The 10,673-nt window shown below is 38.1% G+C and overlaps 1 protein-coding gene across 1 annotated transcript; it reads right to left on the reverse strand.

Annotated features, from left to right (window-relative positions):
* Positions 1 to 4,848: 4,848 nt before the first annotated feature.
* On the reverse strand, positions 4,849 to 8,859 carry LOC121882065 (zinc-binding protein A33-like). Its single transcript, XM_042390028.1, has 6 exons — positions 8,202 to 8,859; positions 8,003 to 8,098; positions 7,689 to 7,919; positions 7,545 to 7,567; positions 6,863 to 6,981; positions 4,849 to 6,722 (listed from the first exon to the last, which is right to left on the reverse strand). The coding sequence occupies exons 1-6, from the start codon at positions 8,604 to 8,606 to the stop codon at positions 6,211 to 6,213; spliced, it is 1,386 nt and encodes a 461-aa protein (XP_042245962.1). The 5' UTR covers positions 8,607 to 8,859; the 3' UTR covers positions 4,849 to 6,210.
* Between the last annotated feature and the right edge of the window lie 1,814 nt (positions 8,860 to 10,673).

Below are 10,673 nucleotides of genomic sequence, written 5' to 3' on the forward strand. Positions count from 1 at the left end.
ATGACAGGAAAGCAGGATAATGGCCTGAGGCAGAGGCAAAGAGGTGAAATGAAATTGAGGGCATGAAAGAGCGAGGAGATGATGAGCAGCCAGAGAGAAAGAATTGAAAAAACGGTGTCAACTAAAACAGGAACAGAATAGAAAAATGTGAATTTGCAATATTCTATCTTTTACCTTGTCAACAAATCCCATAAAAAGACCAAAACAACAATGAATGAAAGCTCATAAACACGTAGTTACTGTTTTTTGACATTATTTAGCTCTTTCTTTTTGTAGAAAATCTCCTTATGTCCATCCTGTTTTATAAGACACATTTCAGTGCTGAAAATTTGTTTTGACAAAAACAATAATTTAGCTACTAATGATAGCAAAGGACAACAAACTAACACCGATGTTATTTACTTTTGGGTTATAGTTAAAACGACTGATGCTAAAGTCACTTTAAATAAGGGAATTCTGAAGCTTTAAGTAATTTACTGTTTTATGGCTTGAGCTGAGATTGGTTATTCATACCTCACACTGCAGTTAACACAACTGCAATGCAGCTGAGTGGCTCTACTATCCACTGCTTCTACGTATTTGACGGAGCAAGATGAATAGGCATGAGGCTTCTACTCAGAATGTGTATTAATCCACAGCTGAAAATAGTTCCTACCAAACGTAGCCTACTGCATATAATCTTAAAAGAAGACTGCCTGTATGGAGAAAAAATGCATCTTTGATAACGTGTATTAAAATAACAGTAAAGCAGATTTTTTTTATGGAAAGTTTGCTTTGAGACAACATTAAGTTAACTTTGTGGGCTGAACACAGTAGCAGCTGCTAGATGAGACCAAAACAGATGGCACAGGTACAGTATTAACACACACACACTCACACACACAGGAACAGCTTGCTTTATGTGATGCATTATGCAGACCCTACCCGTCGGCGTAAGATATGAAGGGATAAGGATGCGATTTAATGGTTGATTTACATACGCCTTGTCTTACTTTTCTCCTTCCTCTCCCTCAGTCTCATTCTCTCTCTGTCTCCCCCCCTCATCGCCAGCTCCATTCAGCCCGAGCTTGTTGTTTGAATGAGAGGAGCGGACCACCCTGGGGAGAAATGGGGGAGATCACGTTACCCCCAAAAATGTAGAGGGCCTACAAAAGGGCCATGAGACATCAGGGTGAGGGAGAGAGGGCGGCAGAGAGAGAGGAAGAAATAGGAGAGCACATGAAAGAGTGCATTAGTCAGGAAGGAGGGAGAGATTGATTGGGATGGAGAGATGAGGGAATGGATAGAGAGAGGTGGAGGTGCAAGAAGGGAGGGGTGGGACACATTTTCTTTTTTTATTATGATGATCTAAGCTTGTATCCAGCAGTATACTGTATGTTCTTACACCTGCTTCTTGGCAAGTTCTTTCCATTCTTTCTTTCTATTATTCTCTATATTCTCTCTATTGTTTTTGTCTATGTTTTTGTCTTACTCTGCATCTCTTTTTTCTACATTATTCAGCTTTTTGTTAGAATTATTTACAATTAAAGGGAAAGACTGGTTTTATACAGCTTAGATCTTATGTTTGTGAGTCTGTAGTTCCTCTGGTTATGATAATGCATTGCTGAACTACAATATTTCTTTTTCTATTACTTGTTCAGTCTTTCTGTGTTATACAACTGCACAGGACATCACAGGAGTCAAAGATAAGCCTTTATGGAAAGTTCTTCTCAACTTACACACAACATGTCAGTTTAAAACTATTTCTCTACTTCAATCTTTTCCTTTTTCTTCAATTCCTCAGCAAATACAAATACCCCCCCCCCCAATCTTACAAAACACTGTAATCATTTGTTACTTAGTGAGATCTGGGAATGAAACCTATTAGGAAAAGAAAACAAGAGTGAATATGAAAATTATTACCCAAACTGTCCGCTGTAAACATCCATCACAGTTTACAGGCTGACTTTCTGGTTCAGCATTGACCCACTGTACTCATCATGGTTATGTGCACGCAGTATTCCTGTAAAATGATGGATTATCAAGGTTCTTGCCTCGCTGGACTTTGTTGTAACTATCTCATTGTCTTCCCAGATCTCTGCTATTACTTTGCTCATCATAATTGATGGAAATGTTGGACAAAACCGCAAAAGGTCGCAGCTTTTTCACATCACTGAATTCATTACAGCTAATGCATCCTTTCCTGAGGCTACAGTTTCCATTAAGTTCCCTTAGGAGGCGCTGTGAGTCAGGGCTTTGGGATTTATCTCTCGAGCTCTTCCTATTGCCTTCATTGACATTTAATGACAATTATAACTTGGGTCACACCAGGGGCAGATACACACACACACATACACACACACACATACACACACACTGGCTCACTAACAACACACACAAGTCACACGCACTGCCTGGTTAAAAACATGAAGACATTAGCGGTAACCTGATGCTGAGCGAGTATTGATCTACTCTCAAGGGGCTTAGAGAGTGAGAGAACAGCAGACAGCACTTTATCATAGCATTTGACCATCTAGGCTGCCCAGCGCAAGTGTGTGTGTGTGTGTGTGTGTGTGTTTGTGTGTTAGAAAGAGGAGCAGGGGAGTTTAACAAAACACTTTATCATGTGTAGATATACTATAGAAAACAAGAACATGCCTTAATTGTCAAATGTGTCTTTAAAATCCTGCCTCATTTTACTTATATATGCATTGTCTTATTTAACCTTGTACTTAATTCATTACAAAAATCAAACAGCACTTTCCCTTACATACCTTTTTCTTCGTTGCCTCATTCTTCCTTCCATCGCCATCTCTACCAATGTCCTCCTCCTGTGAGGTCCTGACTGACATGTTCAATCTGCATCTATAACATTATACAGACCAGACTGAGTAGCAATCAGACCTATATGTGTGTGTGTGTGTGTGTGTGTGTGTGTGTGTCAGACCAGTAGGGATTTCATGATTATGATTGCTGAGGACACGTGCTGCTCAAATTCTTCAATGATTGCCTGCCTCTAAAAACGAAACATAAATGCCAAACAAAACAATAAACCCTTCGAGATGGAGAGTGAGAGATGTTTGGAGTCCTGTTTCTTGAAGATATCCAGACCACAATAACATGAGCAAAAAAGGGACCAAAAGGGACCTGAAAACAAGGAGCAGATGGAAAAATAACTACAAAAAGTGTGTTTCCATGCGTGTTGGTGTATCTGTATATTACTGCACCAATAATTTTGAGGTGGTCGTATGTTGTGTTCATTTTGTGTTGATTATATTTTATGCTTATTTTCTTCAGCATACAGCAATCCTCCATTCCTCCATCCACATCTGCAACTTTTTGCTTAACACCCCCTCCCCCTATGACACGAACACACACCAACACACACTGTCTTCTCCTCAGAAGCCGAGCCAAGTCAAACTACATAGGTGCTATGGTCCAGACAGACAGAGTTACTGTATTTTGTCTTCTGTCTCAAACCTTGGGGCCATTGGCACATCTTTCCCTTCCCTCTTTTTGTCTCTCTTGTATTCTCTCTGTTTGTCTCTTAACTTGATATCTGCTTACTGTTTTGGCTCCAGATCAGAGCCATGTTGTCAGGTGGATCTCTCCATCCTGATTCATTCATTTTCCACTTCTTTGTCTCTCTAACATGTGATTTATGAGCAGCACGCTCACATAAAGAACCTACATGTTTAACACACATGTTAATATGTAGCTATGTATAGTTTATTCACACATATGATGCCTTTTAGTTCATGAAATCAAAATCATTGATGTTAAATGTGATTTATTCTCTTTGTAATGTTAGAGGACAAAACTCATTTCCACATGGTTCCAAAAACAATGCACAGCACTTTGAAATTCCTCAGATTAATGTGTTTATTTCATCTGATTAGTAGAAAAATGGGACATTCGGTGAAATAACATCTGACGTATTCTTCTCAGTGGCTCCTCGGTGCTCTCTGGTCAACATCGAATGATTGATCATTCAAAGGGGATTTTGAGGGGGAAAAAAAAGTTGGATACACTGGTTTGCCGTCATTCCTTTGAGCTAAAGCAATGGTTTATACAGGAGCAATGATGATTTATGGAGAGAAAAGTAAAAAATAAAGAAGAAAGGAGTTTTTTATTGCTCTCTTGAATGATCAGTTGCATTAAAGACATTTAGGGATCATTTTTAACTTGAATAGATGCTTATAAAATGACTTTGTTTATGGGGAAGTTATATCTGTTTTTGAAATACTGACCAGTGAGTTGTAGGTAGCAAAATTCCTCCTACATTCTTGAATTGAATTTTGGATAAAGATACAGAAAATGTCTGATTCTAAATATCAAACCTTAAAATTACACTCTGCCTAATTAAATTAATGGAGGAGTAATCACTCAGGCTGACATTCTTTCTCTTCTAGCTTTGCCTAATGTCAGATTTATATAGTTTGAAATTTATCTTGGGTAATCAGGGGGGAAAAATCCGCTCAAGACCACATTTGAGCAGATGTTGTGTCAGTCAGTCCCTGATCTACAACCTTCATTAGGCCCTGAGAAAACTGGATTAATCGTGTAAAACATGTAGAGGAATACAAATTGAATGAAAGATGCCTGTATGCCCCCCTCTCCCTCTATTTCCTTCTCTCCCTCAGTGTGTTTTCTTCTCTCAATACTTTTTTTTTCTCTTTTAATTTGGCCCCTCTGTTTGTTTTTCTTCATTCTTTCATTAGTTGAAAAAACATAGCAGGCATTCCAGCTGTAATACCACTGAGATTCAGTATCAGTGTTGGGATTCGCACTCATGTGTGTGAGTGTGTCAGCGGAGAACAGAGAGTTGAGAGAGAGAGAGAGAGAGAGAGAGGAGAGAGAGATGGCAGTACACTAGAGACATTAGGCATTGCCTCATACTGTAACGATTCATCCCTGTACTATGCGTGTGTGTAGACAGACATATCAGCCACACTGAGCCATTATGAGAATAGTGGAGATTCCTAATGAATATGTTCAGACTGGCTGAGAGCTGCATTTTTGTTTATTTGTTTAGCTTGCTCATATTTTTTCTCTCAACCACAATCACAAAGACAGTCATCAGCAAAACCATGTTACTGCAGGTACCCTGGACCCCATTGGTAGTTGCACCATAGCACACACAAGGTGCACCTTCATTGCATAACAGTTAAGCCGAATTGTAACTGAAGAGCAAGTTCTTGAGGAAATCACTCAAATCACTCACTTTTATTATTTATTAAACTCTGAACATCAGTTTCATTCACATTGAAATGTCAACTGACATCAGATCATCACAGTGTGTACATTTGAATTAAACAAAACTCAAACTTTTAGCAGATTCATCTGTTTAGTTTTACCTCTACCAAGCTGTAAATCATGTAATCTGCCAATAACAAAAAATGACTGAAAAACGGTACTTCCGTAATTTAGTACCTCCATAACACTGTGGTACTCACAAGAGTTTTAAAAAATAGATTTTTAAAAAAGAATAGTTGTAATTTAAGCAGCAGATGCCGGAATATTCAGACTTTTATTTTCTAGTATGGGTCAAGCTCCAAAAACACTGGATCCCACGCTTCCCATAATGCAACTAAATAGGATATTTCATTAGACCTTTTCTGTCATCTAAATGCCCACTTCTTGCATCCCCACACCTCCAGTTTGTAACGCAAATGCTTTTGGTAAAAAAATTTACATTTCAAGCTCAAGCTGGGGTAACCCCTCATGACATCATCAGGGTTATTTTTTTAAAACTGTGGAAAGCCCTTTCCAAAGCCAGAACAAAGTATAATATACCGTTTTTTTGTAAGCTGAATAGTACTTTTCATGACAACTAAACTGAATATTTTGTGTAAAATCAATGGAGTGCCCCTTTTAGGCAGACTAAACCAAAAACAAAACAGGGAAGACCTACGTAATGACTCACAATGCTCACTGCAAGGTTAACATGTCACTGGCTACAGACATAAAAAAAGTTACAGGGATAGAAGATTTACCTAACCTTATCTAACTACTAACCCTAACCTTAACCCTAACCCTACTATACTGAAATATGAAAACCATAAACTAAATATGGAAAAGTCGAGAAAAAATAAAAATAAATATTACAATAAAAAGATACAAACTGGTAACAAGCTCAGGATTTGCTATGGTGATATACAACACTTTAGGTCCCAAAATAAGGCAGTTCAAGGCCTCGTCTTGTTTGACCTCTGCAGTAATGCAGAATGTTTATTTGGGTTGTCTTATCCTCACTGACAATTCAGCCGGAAGGATTTTTGCACATCTATGAAGAAATGGAAAAACAGGTTCTGTGAAAGTGTATTCAATGGTATGTAGAAGTGTTTTCCTATCAAGGCAAAAAAATGACAGTTTTCCTTGATCATAATCTAACTGCACTCTGACCTTTTTGATCATCTCAGAAATGTAACCTAAGTTTTTTTCTGTAGGAAGTTCCAACAAAGGTCCTGGAAACTCTTCATACAGGCAAATGCCCCAGACCTTTTCAGATGTTTGATGCTTGGTTCTAGCAGCCACACCAACAGCCCAAAAAGCTCTCACCACCTCCACATCCCAGCTGTGTTTCCCAGAGCTAAAGCCTTCATATCCAAGAACAGTCAAGTTGGATTGTCTCTCTGGGTTGTAAGGGAGCTGCTGAGACTTCATTCCGGATGTCGAACGAGTCAAATTCTCTGATAGAGTCAGAAGTTCGCCGCTTGTATTTGGATCCAGAATTACAGGAGCTGAATGGAAAAAATGAGAGTGAGTTTACTGGACTATTTTTTCAAGTAATGCTTTAATTGAATAAGTAATTTACTAGTAATTAAACTGCAGCTTTGAGTGTCAAAATATGGCAAGGCAGAAATAGCAATACATTACTCACTGTACTGTATTATGTTCTTCATCTTCCACCAGACTGTGAACTGCAGGTTCCCCAGCTGTTTGGCCTCATCGATCAGGGCTCCTGATGGAGTCTCTGGTTCTGGCAGGTTGCATTGGGATCTGAAAAAATATAAGGTAGCCAAGGATTACCAGTAAAATATTTTAGAACACTAGGTAACATTTATGTTTGGAACAATGCACTCACGATATAGCAAATAATTAAATCTAATCAAGAAATAAATGAATTAAGAGGAATTAATTTATGACTTTTTACTTTGTTGCTAATGCTATGCTTCATCTTCAATTTTCATTTATTTTTTTATCAGTATAGGCTACTGTAGATTTGCCAGGCCAGCGAATAAACATGACATATTTTAGCATATATTAGTTTAGTTTTACATTTTATCTATAAGACAATAATTTACAGAGCAGTAAGAGATTTGATTTTTTCTGTTCTTAACTGATATTTGCCTCCCATCACAACCACTGAAAGTCTCAGACCTACATTTTAATTCAAAGACTCTTAACTTGTGCCTCATTAAAAGTAGGTGTACTAAAAATGACAAGTACTTAAGACAAAATGCATGTTGACAGTGCTAGCATAAACTGCAAGACAAATATACAAAATGTTGCTTGTCTCAGCTGTCCAATATGTCTTCAGAAGTGTACATGAAGCCGCTTACCGCTTCATAGAGGATTTGACATTCTATAAAATAAAGAGAAAACACAATAAACAAATCAATACATCGAATTATGCTATATGTTTAATATTTACGTCTGGATATTGATTGACACAAGTGATAATTTGATGATAAAGTGATAATTACCAGCATAAATGAGATGTCTTCTTCTTTCATTTCTTGCTCTATGGTTTTGATTTTGTCTGAGAGTGAGGAAGACTCTGCAGTCAGATTTACAATCCTGATCCTCATTGCCTCACTCTTGAGTGTCGCCTCTTTCCTCACAGCATCAATCCTTGCAGCCTCTTCTGCCCGCAGGAACTGGTACAGCTTTTGAAACTCCCCTTTTATCGCCTTCTCAGTCTGCTGGGCCTGGAGCTGAGGGGAGACACTTTTTTTAATAAAGTAAACTACATGATATAATACTGGCTATCGCTGTAAACATCATGTTTGTGACTTACTGTGATGTGGCTGGCCATTTTATCACACTTGAGTTTTTCTTCTTTGAATGACCCCCGTTTGCTTTTTAAATGCATCAGCTGAACCTTCAGTTTGGTCTATAAGTATAACAAGAACAAGAATGATCATTTCTAAAATTAGTATAAACAACTACCAAACCCAGGACCTCTCTCAGTTGCTATATTAAACTATATTGCTTACCCTATGGTCTTGTGCTGCTTCATTGATGGGGACACAGTTATGTTTCTTATGTTTTTTTGCATCCCTACAAATCACACAGATGAGCTCTTGATCATCTTGACAGAAGAGCTTGAGTTTCTCACTGTGCAGACTGCAGAACTCTTTAGATCCTGTCGTAGCTCTCTGAATCCTCTCTTGTCTCAAGGTGTCAGAAAGATTTCTCAGTGCCAGATTACGTGGAGGCTGAGCCATTGGAAATATTTCCTTACAGACCGGGCACGTCTGGAGTCTACTCTGTCTCCACCACTCCTGAAGACAGTGCTTGCAGAAGCTGTGACCACACAACAAGACCACAGGATCCTTAAATATGTCACAGCACACAGGACAGGAGCAGTCCACTTCAGATGGCGATTCATTGGCAGCCATTCTGTCGTTGTCTACTGTAGTTGTCTTTTAATGCTTGACTCTCAGACAGACAACTTACTTTCACTTTCACAGATTCACTCGTATTTGCTCAGACAGCGCTCACTTTCAGTAATTTAGTCGAGGTTTTATCAATAAACACCCTTGAAATGTCAGTATAAACACATACATACGCACCGCTGGACTGTCTTCCCTTTTTACTTCTATTTTTAGATGATTAATACGAGCAGTTTTTGGGACTGACTTTGCTGTCACTTCTTCCTGTTTTCTGTGTAAAAAGGAAGAGCTTTTGCTTCTTTTTTTTTTAATCTCTGAAGCTCCGCCCTGCCCTGAGAAATGAATAGTTGCACATTCATCTGACCAAAGAATAAGGAAAGAAATATTCCTGTTTATTAGATTTTTCCTGTTTTTTCTTAGTACTTTTACTCAGGTGGTTCATGAGTAGAAAAGACTAGACTAATGGAACAGTAGTATTAACCCATACTCAATTGTGCCTTAATGGCAAACAGTGAGCTTTCACCTGTAGACTTTGTAGACGTCACTATTTTAAGGGAAGAGTAACCTGAAGCTCGAAAGGGCAGACACAAATCAGGGTACAGGGTCACTTTTAGTGTGGGTTCAATACTTCAATGGAAAATTTTAATTCAGTTATGAATACACACAGATTTTAAAGAAATTGTACTTACTAAAGTAAGTGCTGTAAATTCAGAAAGTGGCAACATCCCTAAAAATATGTCCAACAGGGTAACAAACATGAATGGTGAGACAATCAGACAGGTTGGAAACAAGTGGGCAGTTTAGCCACACAGACTGTGACTGTTATTGACTTTGAACCAGTCAGTTAATCTACTAGCATGTTTACTGCCGGCTGCACACTCATCACTGGACTGCTGTTGTGCAGTTAGGATGATAGTTTTGAGGATCACTCTCATTCTGTACATTTACAGATTTTGTGGGCTGCTCATCTTTGTTCACATAAACTAGAGAATATTTGCCACACAGGTGTAAAGTGGTGTTTTAGCATAAAAAAGTCATTGGAAGAAACTGTTGCTGCTGAAATGTTGATCTAGTTAAATGCAATAACAGCAATTACAATTGTACTATATCTACAACAGCTGCATGTTAGTGTTAATGATGTTTGAAGAAGGAGTCTCTCTAGGTAATATACAACAGTCTTCAGTATATGAACATTCAAGCATGCACATGCTATAAATCCCAGAATCCAGCAAGTAATTTTCCTGGAAAGCAGCACCAGACCATTTCAAATCCTGCTATTCAACCCTTGTAAGACCTCTTTTTAATATCTGGTGTTGGGTACTGATGCCAGAGCAGGAAACATAAAACAACAATAAATTGTACTATATCTACAACAGTTGTGTATTAGTATTAATGAGGTTTGGAGGGGGAGTCTTATAGGTAACATACATTTAGAAATTAATAATATGCACTTGTAAGATTATAAGGGGCACCACCTTTATGGGTTAATTAAACAATTAAATATTTAATTAAATAATTAATTAGGAGAAAAAACAATTCAATCTAATTAATCAGTCTTATATCTGAGATTCATTCATTCTGAATACACAGACCTCCACCTTCTGATATAAAAGAATGTACATATACTACAACTTGGCTATGAGTCAAGATATTTAACTGCCAAAGAACAGGGATGAATGGGAAACACTAAGCACACATACATATATATAACTAGAATGAATGAATGAATGCATGAATGACTTCTTCAGGAGAGTGAATCCAATGCTGGGGACGGCTCAGACTCAATGAGGCCACATAGTAGGCTAAACACACCGTAGGGTTGTGTGTTTTAGTCTTGATGCATGGCTGCAGAGTTGGATGCTCAACCTTATCAGAAGAGTTCTTGGAAACACCTTTAATAGTTTAAATGATGAAATAGGAGATTACAAAAATAATAGATACTCAAATGGCAAACGGCATAACTTTGCTTAGGCATCTTGCAGTCTTTTCTTCTTTATGGAGCTTTCAGCTCTCAGTCAGAATAAAAAAGACAATACCCAGAAAGCATGGACGGCCATCACGGCTGATAAGGCC

The sequence above is a fragment of the Thunnus maccoyii genome, chromosome 17 (assembly GCF_910596095.1).
Source record: "Thunnus maccoyii chromosome 17, fThuMac1.1, whole genome shotgun sequence".
Classification (NCBI taxonomy): domain Eukaryota; kingdom Metazoa; phylum Chordata; class Actinopteri; order Scombriformes; family Scombridae; genus Thunnus; species Thunnus maccoyii.

Excerpts from the sequence above, each read along its gene's own strand:
- LOC121882065 (XM_042390028.1), bottom strand. The coding sequence starts at position 8,606 with ATGGCTGCCAATGAATCGCCATCTGAAGTGGACTGCTCCTGTCCTGTG. Across the intron at positions 7,920-8,002 it reads AAATGGCCAGCCACATCACA|CTCCAGGCCCAGCAGACTGA; the intron begins GTAAGTCACAAA and ends GTCTCCCCTCAG. Across the intron at positions 7,568-7,688 it reads AAGACATCTCATTTATGCTG|AATGTCAAATCCTCTATGAA; the intron begins GTAATTATCACT and ends TTTATTTTATAG.